The sequence below is a fragment of the Drechmeria coniospora genome, chromosome 02, assembly GCF_001625195.1.
Source record: "Drechmeria coniospora strain ARSEF 6962 chromosome 02, whole genome shotgun sequence".
Classification (NCBI taxonomy): Eukaryota; Fungi; Ascomycota; class Sordariomycetes; order Hypocreales; family Ophiocordycipitaceae; genus Drechmeria; species Drechmeria coniospora.
In genome coordinates, this window is record NC_054390.1 from 895,724 (window position 1) to 915,097 (window position 19,374).

General features: G+C 56.8%; 2 protein-coding genes across 2 annotated transcripts; both read left to right on the forward strand.

The window, feature by feature from the left end:
- Positions 1–5,334: 5,334 nt before the first annotated feature.
- Positions 5,335–11,135, forward strand: DCS_03521 (ABC transporter; the record flags this gene model as incomplete). The annotated part of the gene is made up of 12 exons (XM_040800840.1): positions 5,335–5,762; positions 5,849–6,015; positions 6,080–6,162; positions 6,245–6,773; positions 6,896–7,163; positions 7,265–7,821; positions 7,883–8,637; positions 8,694–8,856; positions 8,910–9,254; positions 9,308–9,431; positions 9,638–10,457; positions 10,524–11,135. The coding sequence occupies 12 exons, from the start codon at positions 5,335–5,337 to the stop codon at positions 11,133–11,135; spliced, it is 4,851 nt and encodes a 1,616-aa protein (XP_040655873.1).
- Positions 11,136–17,165: 6,030 nt separating this feature from the next.
- On the forward strand, positions 17,166–19,142 carry DCS_03522 (FAD binding domain-containing protein; the record flags this gene model as incomplete). The annotated part of the gene is made up of 4 exons (XM_040800841.1): positions 17,166–17,571; positions 17,650–18,074; positions 18,116–18,910; positions 18,975–19,142. 4 exons carry the CDS (start codon positions 17,166–17,168, stop codon positions 19,140–19,142), a joined length of 1,794 nt encoding a protein of 597 aa, XP_040655874.1.
- Between the last annotated feature and the right edge of the window lie 232 nt (positions 19,143–19,374).

Genomic DNA, 19,374 nt, shown 5'->3' on the forward strand with positions numbered 1-19,374 from the left:
ATCTCGACTGAAGATGAAGAGGCAAGTCCTGCTTGGTCCACCAAGCAAGAGGGTTACGGATAGCAAAGGACCGAATTCTTATGTCGACCCGACAAGCGTTCATTCCCTTGTCTCACGCGGACAATGCAATGCCGCCGACGGGAAACAGGCAGGCTGGGAGCATGCCAGCCCGGAAGGAAAACGCATGGATGCGATGGCATCAGGGTAGCGCCACGCTGACACGGTTCGGAGGTGGCATGCGATGAACCGGCTTCATTGGATGTCCAAATTTACCTCACAAATACTACTTCATCCCTGGATGCTATTACGGTCCTATGCAAGGCCGTCAGGAACCTAGCTTTGGCTTCGGGCTCGGGGGTGACTTGACCGACTAAAAATCAAAGAAAGCATCGGGAAGCGGCAGAGTCAATAGTCTGCTCCACAAAGCAATATCAAACAGGACGAGCATATGGCCGGTCACCACTCTTTCCCCAGAAGGGTTGGCTGCAGCTGAAGGGGCATTCGTCGTGCTTGGTGCTTCAGGGGTTCGTTCGTGCAAGTGCGAGCACAGCTGCGGCTCTTTGGCGAGGTAGGATCACGGACCCATGCAGGCAGGTCACGGGTGAGGAAGGGGTGGCGAGCGAGGAGAGGAAACTCACGAACGGATGGGACGACGGATGGACGGACGGTGCTTGGCAAGGTGGTAAGACACTAGCAAGAATTGCAGATGCGGTAGGACGGTACGTGTGCATGGGCTCGCCGAGGTAGGTGTAAGTGTATAAGGAAGTGGAAGCGATGGTCGTTGCAGCCGTGCCTGACGGTGGATACAGACCAGACAGGGACGGAGACGAATACGGACACGAGAGGGACGCAGTTCGCACACGGTCGGGAATGGGTCGGCGCCACGGCAGGGAAAGCAAGCTAGCGAAAGCAAGCTAGCGAAGGGGGGAAAAGGAGGGCGCGATGCCAGCCCTACGAGTGCATACCGCCGTAGGTTCGAAGGAGACCAGAGTAAGCAGGCGGGCAGCCCTGTGAGTCGGTGACTCAAACTTCGGCAGCCCGTCTCCCATCTGCCGACCGTCGGCGGGCATTTGCCGGACTTGGCGTCAGCATCGCCGTGATTTCCTTGGCTCGGACGGACGGTAGGAAGGAGGTCTGTGATGAGAGGATGGTGATGATGACTTGCAAGGAAGGGTGGGAGATGACGATCTGTGATTAATCAGCGGTATAATTAGATGGGTCGATGATGAAGCTGCAGAGTACCGAGGGTCAGGCTGACATGCTCCGAGCGGATGCACCTGGACGCAGAGTAACACGACATGTACTGGCAAGTACCCGCAAGCCGAAGGACGGCGAGGGCAACGACGAGCGAGTGCTGTACGGAGTACCGACACGGTACAGGCATGGTGCAGGCGAGGCACGATGCAGGCATGAAGGAGGCATGAACACAGAGCTGAGCGCACACACGAGCGTCTCCCCGGCGCCAACCGCTTCGAGGCGCTTGTCAGCTGCGTGAGACGACGAGGGAGGTGTGGCACTCCTGCGGCAGGGATCAACGGTGCAGGGGGGGGGGGGGGGTGTCGGTGATCGATGGTCGTCTCCCTCCCACCAGGCGCCGAAGCGAACGAGGCAGACAGCGGTGGCGATGTGGCCGGCTGTCCCGCGGTGGGTCTGTGCAAGGACAACTCAGTGAGCAGGGTAGACGTATAGGGGATGGCACTATTATGCAGTGGTCGTACCGGTAATAATTACGTGCTCGAGCTGGCTCGAGATGAGCTTGATTCATATTTATTAAGCGCATCTCTGGGGTGAGACCGGTGAGGTCATGCCAAGCCGGATCAGGATGTGGAATAGATGATGAAGAAGGAGCAAAGCAAAACACCGGCATGAAGTAGCCGCTCTGCTCGCGGGAGCAGACGATCGACGTCCTTGGCATCGTCCGTGTTTCCCGCCAGTTTGCAGGCTTGAAACGAGGGTGGAAAGGAGGGTGGGATACCACGGCGCCGTCATGGCAAGCGGCCATATTTCTCGGTATTATTCGTACTCGGCTCACGTACAGCGGCGAGCAAGCATATGATTAATCCTCCTGGCATGTTCCCGACGGATTGACGGTTTCAAGGTCGAAAGACGGCAGAATACTCTGTGCATATACGGCTGTGCACAGGGACGTGTACTTGGGGGAGCGGACTTGAACATGGATACGAGCCACGTCGAGCCGCGCGCAGCATGAAGAAATTTGGCAATATTGGCAGAGTTGTATCGATGTGCGTTACGGAGCAGACAGGGTAGAGTTGCTCCGATGCGGACTCGGTACGGAACGGAGACGGAGTGCGGGTACGGCGCATGCAATGGACATGTGTATTACGGCATGGGCGTGCAGTGACTGTCGAGGTAGCAGCACTACTGTAGGCACTCCGCAGCACACCCCGTATATCATGGGTAATATCATATTCAACGGACTTGTATGCAAACACTCCGTACGAGTGCATGGACTCTCTCGTAGGTCGTCGGCCCCCCACGGGGCCAAGGGGCCAAGACGAGGTCGAGATCTGGAGGGGGTGCGTCCCGCGGAATTTACGTAAAAGCTTTCCGCGTCGACCACGTCGAGAAATGCTGCTGGGCATCGAGATGCCGCTTCCAAGCAAGGCCATGTCTTGCCCTCGCCGACCTCGACCTCGACCCTCGACCGGACCGGACCTCGACCCGGCCTGAGCTCGACCCGGCCTGAGCTCGACCCGGCCTGAGCTGGAGCTGACCGCTCATGTTCACGCTTGAGCTCCAGCGGCTTGACGTGAAACAAAACGGGTGCCGTTGGGCTGGGCTGGCCCCCTATTCCTCGAGCGCGGAGACGCCAAGTCACGATCTCAGCCTTGGCTGAGGACTTGGCTTCAGCGGGAGGCTGCCGTGGCTGCCGTGGCTGTCGTGGCGCACCAGCAACAAGCTTCGGCCAGTGAAACAAGCAAATTTTCCCGGGGCGAGCATCGGCTTCGGCACTAGGTCGTACAAGGTCTGTACTTATATGTACTTGGTCGCTACGTACTGGCATGTAACTGTACATGCACAACTACTCTCTGTACATGCAAGTGCACATGAGAGTGCGCATAAGTGCTTGTACTCTGTACTTGTAGTTGTACGTGTACCAGTACTTTCATAGCCCAGGCATGTGCTGCGAATGTGCACTAGATATGGCGCATTTGGGTGGATGATTTGTGCTAGGGCAGGTAGCGGTACATGCTTGGTCTTGCACGCAGATATGTGCATGCTTATGAATGAGGTAAGTACTTACTGTACTGTACAGTACTGTACACGCACAAGTGGCATGCTTCCAAGTGCAACACGTACAAGTACAGTACTTGCCAGTACTTGCGATACATGTACTTGTAGCGGTGCGTGCAGGCGTGCATGGACAAGCACTCAAGTACAACTACGTGTACTTACAGTACAGTACTTGCAAGGACTACAGCACAGAGTGCGCTCAGATGGGTACGGTGTGCAAGTATACCGACACTGTACACCTACTGCTACAACTACGAGTGCAGGCACAGTGCACGAACAAGTATAAAAATCACACGCCCAATACTTTCATGTACATGGACAGTACGGAGTACAACTACGGAGTACAACTACGGAGTACAACGACGGAGTACATGTACTTACGCAGCGTTGCATGTACTTACAAGCACAAGTAGCATTACAGGCAAAAGCGGTATCGCTACTGGGCCGGAGTACTCCGTACTGACTCTACTATAGACCGAAGGTGTCATTGAAACGCACAACCCCTGCCGAGGTTGAACAGGGGACGGCACAACCGAAAGAGCCGTGCGCCCAGTGAGCTCACGAGCTCCCTTTCCTTTCGCCCTCCGGCGTCGGCGGCGGATGTGGAGGATGCCAGCATGCGGTGCAGCTGCAGGTGAAGTACCTACTCCTACATGTTGGTGTACATGTAGTGAGTGTGCTGGATTGCGTCCAGCATCACTAACGGTGCAAGCAAGTAATACCTGCGTGTTCGTTTTCAAATAGGTACTATTAGGTGCCTAGTGCCTAGTGCCTAGTGCCTAGCCTACGGAGTACTCCGTCCACCATTATGCAGCAAGCAAGTACTTGCATGTCTTACGTGCCGGACACGTACAGTACAGTGCGCCGCTAGTGTAGGAACCTGGGCGTAGGTGTGCATCTGCTGTGAGTTGCCGGTACTCACTTAGAGACGCAAAGTACTCGCACCAAACTGAACCACCACGGAGTGAATGTGAAACCGTCAAACCATCGGCAATATGCTAAATTTGTCGACGTTGATGTCTTTTCGTGTCGTGTCAAAACAATGTATGTACATGCAACTACTAGCATGATTCCGACCGTAGGTGTACTCCGTGCTAGCCGCGTAGAGTTACCAGGCTGTAATACGGCGTAGTCCCAGCCCGACCTATTGTAGGTTTCGCAAGTACCTAGTACCTAGTTTGCAGCGGTCGGCACGTCGCCAAGGGGTACCATTGCTAGACCTCCCAAGTCCTGTACAGCTTGACGAGCACTGGTGCAGGTACACTGCTCGTACCTCAATCAGTACCTGGAGCGGGAGGGGTACCTGATGGCCGACGCCTTGCGTCAGCGTGTTGGCGGCGGCATGTAGCTACCGCCAAGTACAGCATAGATGTAAGCTACCTCGCCCGCTACCGGCAGGGTACCTAGTGCGAGGCACCTGTAAATGGCATGTACATACGGACGAGTACTGTACTCAAATACGACTACATGCAGTGCACATGCTTGGACGATAGAGTGCAAGTAGTCATGACATGCGAGTCTTTGTGCCGCCGCAGAAAGAAGGAAACAAATTCCTTCCTTCCGTCTGCTTCCTACGCCAACGAGCCCGACGGAAGCGGATGGAAATGCCCAACCCCCCTTTCGCCCTCTCATCCTCTTCTTCCCATGCTTTGCCTCGACCGCTGCCTCTGCCAACGCCGACCGTCGGCGACCCGTCGTCTCGACCACGTCCGGCTCCTGGTCGCACATGCGCAGCCATCGATCACGTCAAGTTGCATTGCAGTCTCAACTCTCACTCAAAATCTGCCACCCCGTCAGATGTCTCACCCCGGTCTGCTGCACCCCACAGTCGGCAAAACCGACGACGGACAGCAAGGACGCTGCCATCGATGCTGCTGCTGCTGCTGCAGTGCCATGCTCAATCCCCCCCCCAGGCCTGCTCCGTACCGATGCAAAAGGCGGATCGTGGCAAGTATTGCTCCAGTACGGCCGGCACTCACGCATGGGCCTAGCGTGAGTGCATGCGTGCACAGTAAGCTTAATCAGCTGCAGCCGGGGTGAATGGAAGCATGATTCCGAGTCTGGAACGATGATGGAATGATGGACGATGAAAATCATGATGGATCCATCCAGCTGAACCCGGTAGCCCGCCGGTCGGTTGGCCCGCACGACGGCCTACCGACCACACGTGCTGCCCAGCACGAGAAGGAGCCCGAGCAGGAGCAGGAGCCCGAGCAGGAGGATAATATCAAGGACGATACGACAACTACCACCTGCCTCTCCCGCAAGCGACGCTTCGTCCTGGAAAAACACGAACTGTGGCGCTGCCGAGACTCTGGCCGCCCGCCCCCTGCGTCCCGGCTCCCCTGTGTCGGTGCCCACCACGTTCCTACCGGCTTCGAGCTTGCCTCGAGCTTTGCTTTTCGCTTGCCTTTACCCTTCCTGCACGGCCGGCCTCGAAGACGCCGGTGGCCTGGCCAGATATCACGTCCGTCTGCCATTCCCAACCGGCATTTTTTTGCCTTGCCGTACTTCCATCTCCGTGCCTGTGCTCGCGCGCGTACCCGTACAGCACTCGCGCTCATCCGAGTCCTGGCTCGCTATCCGCGTGTAGTCCCTCGACCGACTTGCACGAAAGAATGGCCGACCTTGGTCCGCCGTGCTCGACGGCCGTCGAGGACGTCTTTGGCCCTACCGTCGCGAGCTCCTGTCTCGGCGGATTCGACTTTACCCTCCTCTTCGAGGAGAGCATCTTGACCCTCCCGGCCTTGGGCATTGCGCGTGCGTGCTTCACATCGTCGTCTCTGACGGACCTCGTCTGGATCGACAAGTTAACCTAGTACAGTCGCCTGGTCCTTGCTCCGCTTCCGAGATCTCTTTCGCGAACCGGCCAAGGTTCGCGCGTCATGGCTCCTCCCCCTGAAGCTCGTACGTGCCCTTGCCCGCCCTCGATGTCGCCCGCCCTCCGTGGCACCCCTTGTTGCTCACCTCCATCGTCGTCGTCGTCAAGGCCCTCTACGTCATCTACGTCATTCTTCAAGTCGTCTTGCTCGCGTTATGGATCGCTCGTGGCGTCACCAGCACCCGTCTCACCGTCGCCTGCGTCGCCTTGACCATCGCCGGCTTCGTCGTCCTCGCCGGTCTCTCCAGCCTGGAACATGCTCGCTCCGTCCGTCCATCGACTCTTCTCACCCTCTACCTGGGCATCTCGCTGCTCCTCGACATGGCCCGCACCCGCACCCTCTTCCACATCGCCGGCGGTGAAACCGTGTCCGGCATATTCCTCACCGCCTTCATCATCAAGCTCTTCCTCTTCGCCGCCGAGGTCACCGAGAAGCGGAGTATGCTTCGCGAAAAGTGGCAAAACGCGTCGCCCGAAGACACGGGCGGCATCGCCAACAGGTCCCTCTTCCTCTGGTTGAACTACATCTTCGTCAAGGGCTATCGCACCCTCCTCACCGTCGATGTCCTCACCCCTCTCGATGCCGAAATCCTCGAGGCCTCGGATGCCACCGTCCTCAGCGAACGCTGGGAGAAGAGTATGGCCTCTCCTCTCTCACGCTCTCTCCCACTCACTCCCTTACTCTCTCTCTCTCCATCTATCCATCTCCCCGTCTCGCCCCGGTCCCTTCCCTGTTCCTCGTGCTGACGCCCGCTGCAGCCGAAAAGACGAGCGACCATACCTTGATCCTGACCTACCTGAAGCATTACAAGTGGCCCATCTTGGCCGGCGTCTTGCCGCGACTCGCCTACACCGGCTTCAGCTTCTCGCAGCCCTTCCTCATCGAACGCGTCCTCGACTTCACCGCCGAGGAGCCAAACGAGAACAAGACGAAAATCGCCTGCTCTTTGGTCGGAGCCTATGCCATTTCTTACATCGGTCTTTCCGTGAGCCCTCCCATCTCCCCCGATTCCTCCTCCCACCTCTCGTGTGCCCTCGCTAACATGTCGTAGCTGGCTTATGCTGTCTAGTGGGCTTCTTCTTCCGTCCGCCTGCCCCTTGCCGTGCGCCGCTGACGGTCCCATCTAGCCAGCACAAGACCTACAGGCTGCTCACCCTCTACCGTGGAAGCTTGATCACCATGATATTCGAAAAGACGCTCCGTATCGACTCCGAGGCCGAGGAAAATGCCGAAGCCATCACCCTCATGAGCGCCGACATCGATCGTATCGGCTCCTGCATGTCCATGATACACGAGCTGTACTGCGGCTTCTTGGAGGCCGGCATCGCCCTGTGGCTTCTCTATCGCTATCTGGGCGTTGCCGTCGTCGCACCCATCATCTGGATCATCAGTGCGATCCCCCTTCCTCGCTCTCGTCGGCCCTTCCGTCCGCCTGCTTACCCCGTCCCAGTCTGCCTCTTCCTCGGTATGCCCATCGCCAAGGCTGCCGGAAACGCCCAGACGCCTTGGTTGGAGGCGATCGAGGTGCGACTCTCGGCCACGGCTAAGGCGCTCGGTTCCATGAAAGCCATCAAGATGACGGGCCTCGCCGATATCGTCTCCACCAAGATCGCCGATCTTCGACTGTCCGAGATTCGTGCCTCCCTCCGCCATCGTGTCCTCGACATTGGTGTCTTCGTCACGTGTAGGTACCCCGTCACCTGCATCATGCCCGATACCCTCTCTAAGCGGCCTTTTTTCTCTAGACTTTTCCTCGTCGGCTCTGGCGCCCGTCTTTGGATTCGCCACCTACAGCATTCTCGCCCGGGCCAACGACTCGGAGCCTCTGACCGAGGGAACCGCCTTCGCTGCCCTGAGCGTCTTTGAGCTGCTCAACCAGCCCATGATGTTTGCCATCGACGGCTACGAGCACCTGCAGACCGTCATCAACTCGTTCCGGAGAATCCAAGAGTACCTCCTGTCCAAGGAGCGAGACGACTACCGAATCATCGGCTCGAGCTCTTCCACCTCGTCGAGCATCATGCTCGAGAAGGACTTGGACGAGAAGAGTCCTGCCGTCACGGCCGTCGCCTCCTCCGTCGACGCCTCCGAGTTTGTCGTCTCCGTCAAGGACGGCTCGACAGGGTACGAAGAAGAAGGCACGCCCATCCTCAAGGACCTCAATCTGCAGATCCCCCACGACCAGATGACCGTCATCTTCGGCCCCGTCGGCTCCGGCAAATCGACTCTCCTCAAGTACATCCTCGGCGAGATGCCCCACGTCTCCGGTTCCATCAGCACCTCCTTCACCAAGGCAGCCTACACGCCTCAGCGACCTTGGTCCACCTGGGGTACCGTTCAGAGCAACATCGTCGGCATGTCTCCGTGGGACAAGAAGTGGTACGACACCGTCATCGCCGCCTGCGCCCTCCTCGCCGATCTCGACGAGCTGCCCGACGGCGACCAGACCCATACCGGCACCCAGGGCTCTCGACTCAGCGGTGGCCAGCAGATGCGTGTGGTGAGTGCAAAGGGCCGACTTGCTTGTCATCGTCCGAGCTAACGAATGCATGCCAGTCGTTGGCCCGCGCCTTGTACTCTAGAAACTCCGTCATGGTGTTCGACGACGTCCTGAGCGGCCTGGACAGGGCCACCGAGAGGCACATTCTCGATGCCGTTTTCAGCCCCGGCGGCTTGATTCAGCAGATCAACGCCACCGTCATCATGGCCACCAACTCTGGTGAGACGCCGAAACCGATGGTCCGATTCGTTCCCCCCTTGCTGACCTCGCAGCGAACCACCTGAACTTTGCCGACCACCTCGTCTTCCTCAACGCCGACGGCGAGGTCGTCAAGCAGGGGCCCCGCGCCGTCGTTGCCATGGATGACGAAGATATCGAGAAGCTGGCCAGCCAGCCTCAGACCCGGACGGTGAGGGAGGAGCCGGAACTGTCCGAGGAGGTGCAGGAAGCCTTGCAGGAAATCGAGCTTCTCGAAAACCCCGTGGAGGAACCTGGCATCGTCCGAAATGCCGGCGACATGAGGATTTACGCTTACTACGCCAAGAACGCAGGTTGGGGATTGATCTCGTTGTATCTCGCCGCCTGCGCGACCTTTGTCTTCGGCGTCACCTTTCCCTGTTGGTCCCCCCGTGCCTCCCTCGGTCGAGACACGCTTGCTGATGAAAGGCAGCTATCTGGCTGCAATGGTGGACAAACTCGAATGCGCAGCATCCGAATGAGCGCCTCGGCTACTGGCTCGGCGTCTTCGCCGCCCTCGCCGGCCTGACCATCCTCGGTTGTGCGCTCGCCGATTGGTGCGTATAATGCCCTTCCTGCAAGTTGACGCGCGTGCATTCCTGGGAGAGGAGCTGAACATGATGCGTCACAGCGTCTTCAAGTTGATCGTGCTGCCGAGGACCTCCAAGAGGTTCCACGAGCTGCTCCTGAACACGACCATGCGGCAAGTACTCCCCCATTGACGCTGCTCGAGAGGGCCGGCCGCTGACCGACCCCTCCGCAGTGCCTCGACTTCGTTCCTGACGTCGACCAACGCCGGCACGACCGTCAACAGGTTCAGTCAGGATCTGGAGCTCATCGACAACGACTTGCCGCAGGCCATCGACCAGACCATCTTCCAGTTCATGTCCGCCATCGTCGCCCTCGTCTTCGTCTTCATGGGCTCCGGCTACGTCTCGGCGGCCATCCCGCTGTGCATTCTCTGTCTCGTCGTGGTCCAATTCTACTACCTGCGGACGTCCCGGCAGCTGCGACTCCTCGACATCGAGGCCAAGGCGCCGCTCTTTTCGCAGTTCCTCGAGACGGTGAACGGCGTCGCCTGCATTCGGGCCTACGGCTGGTCCCACAGCTACCTCGAGAGGAACACGCGGGCGCTCAACATTTCGCAGAAGCCGTACTACCTGATGTGGTGCATCCAACGTTGGCTCACGCTCGTGCTGGATCTCTTCAACGCCGGCGTCGCCATCCTGCTCGTCGGCATCGCCACCAACATCCAGTCGGGGAACACGGCCTTCCTCGGCGTCGCCCTGTACAACCTTGTCACCTTCTCGTCGGGCCTGCAGACCCTCGTCACCGAGTGGACCCAGGTCGAGACGGCCCTCGGCGCCATCAGCCGCATCCGGAGCTTCGTGATGAACGTCAAGGACGAGAACCTGCCTCACGAGGACGGCGAGGTCGATGAGAGCTGGCCGGAGAAGGGCGCCATCGCGATATCGGGCATCTCGGCGTCGTACGACTCCTCGGAGGAGCCTGTGCTCAAGGAGATTAGCTTCGACATCAAGGCGGGCGAGAAGGTGGCCATCTGCGGCCGAACAGGAAGGCGAGTCCATTCCCGACACCGGACGGGTCGATGCGGAACCGACTCGTGCTAACGTGCGAGCAGTGGCAAGTCATCTCTCGTATCGACGCTTCTGCGCATGCTGGACGTCGACTCGGGCAAGATATGCATCGACGGCGTCGACATCAGCACGATCCCGCGCCAGGTCGTTCGCGCACGGCTGAACACGCTGCCGCAGGAACCGTTCTTCCTGCACGGCAGCGTGCGCGAAAACCTCGACTTTGCCGAGACGGCCAGCGACGAGCGCATCGAGGAGGTGCTGCGCACCGTCGGCCTCTGGGAGATTATCGAGTCCCGCGGCGGGCTCGACGAGGACCTCGACGACACCCTGTCGCAAGGGCAGCGGCAGCTGTTCTGCCTCGCGCGCGCCATGATCAAGCCCGGAAACATCCTCATCATGGACGAGGCGACGAGCAGCGTCGACAGCGAGACGGACGAGCTCATGCAGCGCGTGGTCCGCGACGAGTTCAAGGGGCGCACCCTCCTGGCCATTGCCCACAAGCTTCAGACGGTGCTCGACTTTGACCGCATCGTCCTGCTCGACAAGGGACGCATCGTCGAGATGGGAAATCCGCAGGAGCTTCTCAAGCAGGAGGGTTCGGCCTTCCGTACGCTGTACGAGAGTCTGGATCACGAGGGTGATCGGGAGGACGAGAGCGAGTAGATATCCTGGACGTGCTTGGAGGCTGCCCTCGGGGGTTCGAGACGGTGGTTTGGGCACGAATGAAAGAGCACACTGGTTGAAGATTGGCCAGCACGGGGCAAAGGGCGGGCTTGCACAGAGACGACGAGTGCATGCGCCAGCCACGGGAGCGACAGCCTCCATGGCAAGGCAAACCAATGGAAGTTCTCGCGCCTCTACCGGCCGGGAGGCCTTTCGAGGCCCACGCAGGCGCCGTCGGCCTGATGACACGGCAACGTAGTTGTCTTTGGGTGTAAAAATAGTTGAGGTCTACGATATCATGAAGACATGGATCAAGAGGACAAAAACAGGATTTGGGTAGCGAGGCAAGAAATTGTGCACATCGATCTTGACGGTTCCGGGCGTCAGAAGCGATGGCTACAGTGGCAGAAAGAATCGGAGCCCCGTGCTCTCCATGATATTCCACAAGTCGACCAGGAACTTGACAGGCTATCAAGTACTTCGGCTGCCGACTGGAATTCTGCCACGCATGTTCCTTACCTCCCACTCGGAGGAATATGCCGAGTCTGCCAAGTCGGAACTGACTCTGGGGGTGGGTGGAGATTGAGACGGATGAGACTACCCTAGAGCATGCTTCACTGTGCAATCAGCTACAATACTCAACCATGATGTTTACCGCGTACGGGGCGGAGTCTGTTCCTGGTACTCCGTATGCTGCGTAGCATTGGAAGATTTGAAATGGGAAAAAGTCGTCGGGGCGGAAAACGTTTGCCGCATGAGCAAGGTGTGCCTTGCCCATGAGCGAGAGAGTCGATGAGGGCATTCGTACCAAGTTGTACTTATATCAAGGTACATGTGTGTGTACCAAGTTGTACTTGACATCAAGGTACATGTGTCTGTTACGCACGGGGGAGTGCAGAGTCCAGGGCTGGACTCATCATGTAATTACAGCGAGTAATACTTGCATAGTTGCACAAGCACGGTAAGTGCTCAATTGATATTACCCATTAATTATTATCATCATTCCAAGAGTTCCATGCTTTGCCTGGATGGCTGCGTGACAAATGAATGGATGGACACCTAAATGCTCGTACTTGTACGTAATATTAATCTCGGCCGCACATGGACGCTGTGACTACTCCGCACTGTGCGAGTACATGTGTCTGTATTAGTGGATTGTACCAATCCAATCCATCACTGCGGCTCACAGCCGCCAAGCCGAATGTACTGTACTTGTTGTACATGCACAAGTTCACGAGCACCGTAGTTACATGTGTACGGAGTAATACAAGTACTCCGTACGGAGTATTCGTATTATGACTGTGCAGGAAGTTCGAGCGCTCCAGCGGATACTGATACTTACGTACGCTATGGGGCGCTGTGGCGGGCTAATATGGACCCCGAATATTACAGGTACGCACAACTATTATTACAGCACGGAGTGCTCCCTACAGGTCCTTTCAGCGGCCATGGCTTGTATGTACGTCGTCCATCACAGCGGCCGCAACGGCGGTCGTTGCAGCAGCCATTACCATGCCGGCTACCAGGTCAATGCTTCACCGACAATGACCCTCAAGCAACCATACAAGATATCTTGTGGGAAAGAAAAAGAACAATGGTTACGACGCAACGGAAATAGTCTTCCCAATCAGCGATACGGTAAGGTAGTCGGCCAGGTTTCCTTTGCGATATTCAAACACAAAATGCGACTGGTGAGGTATCCATCGCCAGCGACTGCAAGTAGACCCAAGTACAACTACTTACTTGTACTGACTTAATTGCGCCTACCATCACGTCTCCACACTCGCGAGTTAGCCTTATATAAACAGGAACCCTCTTCGCAGAATGCTCGTCATTCAATTAAGGATCCCCTCGTCTACCTCGTCCAGCTCTCACTCGCCGAGCAACGGCGTCCCCTCCCTCGAGCATCCTCCTCCTCGTCACCTCTACCACCGTTGCCATCTATCATGGCGCCTATCCTTATTGCCCTCCTCCTCGTCGGCTCTGCCGTCGCACACTTAAGCTCCGTCATGATCTATATGAGCGACAACGTTAAGTGGTGCATAAAAGATTCAAAAGAGCACAAATGGTGGACGATTGATCACTTTGACCTTTTTGCATCTGTCGTTTCCTATCATGCAGCGGATGCCTCCTCCCCCATCAATTCGTCCTACACGGTAGGCTTCGTCAACTTTACCCTCAGCCATCCCTTCCTTCCATACAAGGCCCACTGTACGGAACAGATCAGCGAGAATCTCCCGTCGTACTCGAACAAGACATTCGAAGACTTTACTCAAGGTAGAAATACGTCGTGCATCATTCCCGCTGCCAACGGAGACAAGGTCAGCTTTATTATTAACGCTATAACGGGCGAGGTTCACATCACCCATCTCTGGCACTGCCCCAACACGGGAGATTATATCGATTTGTCCTTTGAGGCATCCGGAACAGCATTGCTTCAATGTAGCAAAATAACCAACAGTACGCTGATATCGGCCAGCTGTGATGCCGTTGCTCGTCGGGCGCCTATGCGTCGGCTCGATTTTCATGCGGCTTTGAAAATAAGTGGAAAATCTTTAGCATATAGCGAGTCTATAATAGAATAAGGATATGAACTGTTCAGATTGCAAAAAAGCGCCGGGATATAGGCGAGAGAGTTGGATTAGTACGAAGGAGACAGTCCATTCTCAAAGGGCCTAGGCATGACGGGCCCGGAAACCGCCGAGGTGAAAGCTAGCAGATCAGACAGCAAGACCGGGCAATGGCAAAGACACGGTTTCCTAGCCCAAAGGCTAGACCGACCGTACGGAGGGACCGTACGATGGCAGAGGTACGGATTAAGGCGATTGGGGTGCAAAGGCTATCGATGTGACGAGATCCTATCCTCTCCCTTGTCGATGACGTCGAGCCGTGTGTGGCACTATGGGAAAGAAAAAGAACAATGGTTACGATGCAACGAAAATAGTCTTCCCAACCAGCAGTACGGCAAGGTGGTCGGTCAGGTTTTCTTTGCGAAATGCAAACACACAATGTGACTGGTGCCTTTGGAAGCAGATGGGCAGGAGTTGCAAGTTAATGCGAGGCTCAACGGAAGGGGCTTAGGAGGAAATGCCGGCGTAGCTTGGTTGGGTTAAGCTAAAAATGACGGCCTTGATGAGAGTATTGCCGGAGATTGTTGTAGGTGCACAGTTATTCTTGAGTAGCAAGGCTTTCGAGATTTGGGGAGATTGCAAGGACGACGGCGAGGAGCAAGACGTTTCATTCAACTAGGTAACGTTCTGGAAATGCTGTATACTTGCAAGTACATGTACTTACTTACTTCGTAATGCCTTGGTAGTACGAATGCATGGCGGATTGTATTCGTAGACTATAGTAACGGTGGTTAGGCATATTCAGTACAGTATTCATATTCTACTTACCACGACTCACTTATACTAATACTTTACTTACTTGTACTTACGTTGTACATATATGAATACTTCCATGTACAGGTACTCCGTGCAACGCCCTGTCCCTATTGACTGGAAAATCCGTCCAAGACTCCTCCTCCCCGTGCCCCGTACAAGGCTCCATCGCAAGCGACTACAATACACCTACAACTACGGAGTACTCCGTACAAGTAATTACTTGTACTTACTTGCACCTACTATTTCGTCTCCACCCTCGCGAGTAAGTGGCCCATGAACGACCAACTATTACGGTATATAAACAGGAACCCTCTTCGCCGAACACTCGTTATTTAACAAAGGATCCCCTCGTCTACCTCGTCTGGCTCTCCCTCGCCGAGCAACGGCATCCTCCTTATTACTACCACCACTGTCGCCATCTACTATGGTGCCCATCCTTATTGCCCTCCTCATCGGCTCCGCCGTCGCACGCATAGGCCACAAGTTGTCCTACATCGATGAGAACGTAAAGAAGTGCATGGACGATTTAAAGGCACATAAATGGTGGACGATTGATCACTTCGACTTTTACGCATCTGTCGTTTCCTATACAGCGAATGCCTCCCCCACTAATTCGTCCAATACGGTAGGGTTCGTTAACTTTACCCTTACCCATCCCTCCGTCCCGTACAAAGCCCACTGTACCGAATATATCAGCGAGGATCTCCCCTTGTACTCGAGTAAGACGTTCGAATATTTTATTCAAGGCAGAACGATCCACTCATGCACCATTCCCGCCGCTACCGGAGACACAGCAAGCTTTAGCATCAACGCTACATCGGGCGAGCTTCACATTACCCACGACTGGTACTGCCCCGACACGGGAGATTTTTTCGACAAGTCTTTTGAGGCATCCGGGACGGTAAAGCTTAAATGTATAACAAACACAAAGGATACCTCGAAACAATCGATAAGCTGTAATCCCATTTCTCTCCAGGCGCCCATTCGTCGGCTTATTTTTCGTGCGGGGCTTTTGAAGAAAAAGGAAAGCTATTTCTCATAGTAGCGAGCATGAGGACATGGACTATTCAGCTGCCGGGCCCGGAAACCGCCGAGGTGAAAGCTAGTAGCAAGGCCGGGCGGTAGCAAAGACACGGCTTCCTAGGCCAAAGGCTAGGCCTTGCCGAGGGACCGCCCGATGGCAGAGGAACGGACGGATTAGGGCGATTGGGGTGCAAAGGCCATAGATGTGACGATATCCTATCCTCTCCCTTATCGACCTGTTGACGGCAGCATGACGGGCGCTCGTCGTACTGTGTACACTGTGGAGCGGATGCCCAAGCGGAAGCGGCAGGCACCAACCGACGGCGACCTTGTACTTGCACAGTGCCACACACGGTACAACGTTATCGAGATCCGCGGCGATGCTGCACACGAACACGTGACTACGATCCCCCGTTGGCCTTGGGACGACTCGGCATCTCTTTCCTCTGCACAAAAGAGGAACTCGCTTCCACATCTACACCGCCGTTTTTCTTCGTCTTCCTGCTTTCGAGTATGACGGTTGACCCGTCGCATACTGGCAACACCGACGCGTTCTTCATGCGGGAGCCGACAGTACCTGACAGTCCGGTGTCTCTGCATGAATGGGAACTCGATTCCACATCAAGACCATCGTGCTCGATGACAGTTGACCTGCTGGCAACACCAACAAATTCATCATGTGGGAACGGGCGATGGCTGACAGCTCGGCATCGTTGTCCTTTGCTCGAATGGGAGCTTGATTCCACATCGAGACCGCCGTTTACCTCGTCCTCGTGCTGGCTCGTTGACAATTGACCTGCTGGCAACACCAACGCATGCATCCTGTGGGAATCGGCGGTACCTGACAACTCGGTATCCTCGTCCTTTGTACGAACGGCAACTCGCTTGCAAGTTGAGGCCGTCGTTTTCGTCCTCTTCGTTTTGCTAGGGCAACTGATGACCCATCCCATGCTGGCAACGTACGCACTCATCGTGTGGGAACCGGCGGTACCTGGCAACTCGGTAACTTCGTCCTCCGTACGAACGGTTCCTCGTGTGTACCTCTATGACCGCACTTGGCTTCGTCTTTGTTCTCGCAAGGATATCTGATGACCCGTCGTGTGCTGGCAATGTCGACGCACTCATCGTGTGGGAACCACCGGCGGTGCCTGCAGCAGAAAAAGACAGACAGAGATGATTTGGAGGCGGCTTACGGTGCAACGTCTGATCAATCTTCGTCGTACACTCCGACCGCGGCGAACGCTCGTACTTCAACCCCATTCTCTCAAGCCAGTCGACTGAAATGCGTCAAAGGATCGTTGATGACATAACCCTGTCATCACTATCCTGCATACCGAAATCGGCATTTTAACACTGCAGCGTCGGTCGTCTGGGATGTTGTCACCGACTTCAATGTCGAAGATGTGAGGCTGGACAGTCAGACGAGCGTCGGAGCACGTCTATGCCGTAAGCCACCGACAACGCATCCACATCTGATAGCGGACAAGCCGATGCACTCCTTTCTTCTGTTAGCAACCATTCATTGGAAGATTTGTTCCCGGCATCTCCAACATCCTCCACGACGCTTTGCTCTGTGGCCCACCTGTTTCCCCATCCTACCCCTGGCTTGCGGCGGCGCACGATGACTCGCGGCTGGATCTTGACATGGATCGCATCGCTCGCAGTGGCTGGCTGCGCTCGCCCGTCCACCACAGGATGCAAGCCGTATCCGGGATCGCCAGACTGGCCGGCTGCGGAGGCATGGCGGCGGCTGAATGAAACGCTCGGCGGTCGGTTGCTGAGCCCGTCGCCCCCTGCGGCAGCCTGCCACAGAGACCGACCCGAGTACGATGCCGCTCGATGCGCCGAGATTTCGAAGAGATGGGTCACCTTCGACTGGCACACGCAGGATCCCGTCTCCAACTGCTGGTCGCAGTTCTCCAACGACACGTGCCTACCCGACGGTCCTTCCTGCTCCGGCCAGGGGTACCCCCCCTTTGTGGTGAACGCGACAACGGCACGGCACGTCAAGGCTGGCATAGACTTTGGTAATGACCTCATCGATCTGATGGGTTACCAGGCCATCGAAGGAGAGGAGTGCCTGTGCTGACACGGTAGTTTGGCAGCCCGGAAGTACAACGTGCGCTTGCTCGTCAAGGGCACGGGGCATGACGACAACGGGAGATCCATCGCGCCCGGCGCCCTGTCCATCTGGACCCATCACATGAAGGAGATCGAATACCACGCCAGCGAGTTCAGGCTCGCCGGGTCGGGCAGATGCATCCAGGGTAGCGCCGTCACCGTCGGGGCCGGCAACCAAATGTACGACATTTACGTCGCCACCGCGCGATACAACAAGACCATTGTCGGCGGCGGCGGCAAATCCGTCGGCGTCGGCGGTTACTTGTCGGGCGGCGGCCACAGCATCCTCGGCGCTCGCTACGGACTCGGCGCCGACAACGTGCTGGAGATGCAGCTGGTGACCCCTGGCGGAGACATCGTGACGGCCAACGAGGACCAGCACTCGGATCTGTTCTGGGCCATGCGCGGAGTGAGTTGCCAATTTCCCATGCCAGTCCCCCGGAAGGGTAGACGACCAAGGCTGACCCCGACCCCGACTCGGTTCAGGGGGGCGGTTCTACCTTTGGGGCCATGACGTCGGTGACGTTGAAGGCTCACCCTTCGCCCTCGATCGCTTACATCACCTGGTACGCGTACATGTCGGCGGACTCGCCCGTCGCCTTCGACCTTGTTGGCTACGTGCTCTCGCAGTTCCCGACCCTCATGGACGAGGGCGTGTCCGGCTATCAGTATATCTTCGACAAAATGCCCAATCCCCTGCCGGGAGATGGCCAGCCCAAGGTCATCTCCGGCCTCATCGGCGGCTTCATGCTGCAGGATGTGACGGACGCGACCAAGCTTGAGGCGCTGCTGAAGCCGGTCGAGGACGCCATCGGTCGTCGGTGGAATGGCACCGCGCACATCGTCAAGGAGACCAAGCTGTACGCCTCCTTCTTGGACTGGTTCGACGTCAACTACGATCAGGGCGTCGCCGGCGGGAACGTCTACCGCACCTCGCGGTTGGTTGACCGAAAGGCCCTCACGGGCGACCCCAAGGCGCTGGGCGAAGCGTACAGGGCGGCGACCAAAGCCGCCGGTGCCGTGACGGCGTACATGGTGGCCGGCAAGGCCGTGCAGAAGGCGAGACCCCGTGGCGGCGGCAACGCCGTTAACCCGGCCTGGAGACAGGCCTATCTGCAGAGTCTGACGGGCGTGACGTACCCCTCGTTTAACCAGACGGCCGAGAGGACGACGATCGAGGCTCTGGACGTGACTCTGGACCCCCTGAAGGCACTCACGCCGACCATGGGTGCTTACATCAATGAGGTCAGTGGCCAAGTTCGCCATGAATTTTGCCTCTGGTCATCCTGTGCTGACATGCCATGCCTAGGGTTGGCTGTTCGAAAAGGACTGGCAGAAAACATTCTGGGGCAGCAACTACGCCCGTCTCCACAGGATCAAGAAGCAGGTGGACCCGACGAATGTTTTCGTCTGCTTCCCCTGCGTTGGCAGCGAGGGGTGGTTTCAGAGAGACGACGGACGACTCTGTAGAAGATGAAGCATCAATATGATATACGGGTGGCTATGGAAGCAGCTCTGAATATCCGGAGAACCGGAGAGTTTCATTATTTCGGTGTCAATTCCGCAAGAAAAGTAAAACAGTTTCCTGCTGCCTAGAATTAATACTTGAATGCTACATGGCGTGTCGAACCTCATTTCACAACCCGAGGGCGATGAACCATGGGGCAACGTCTGCTGGGGATCCGTGACCCCTTCGGATCGTGCGTGTA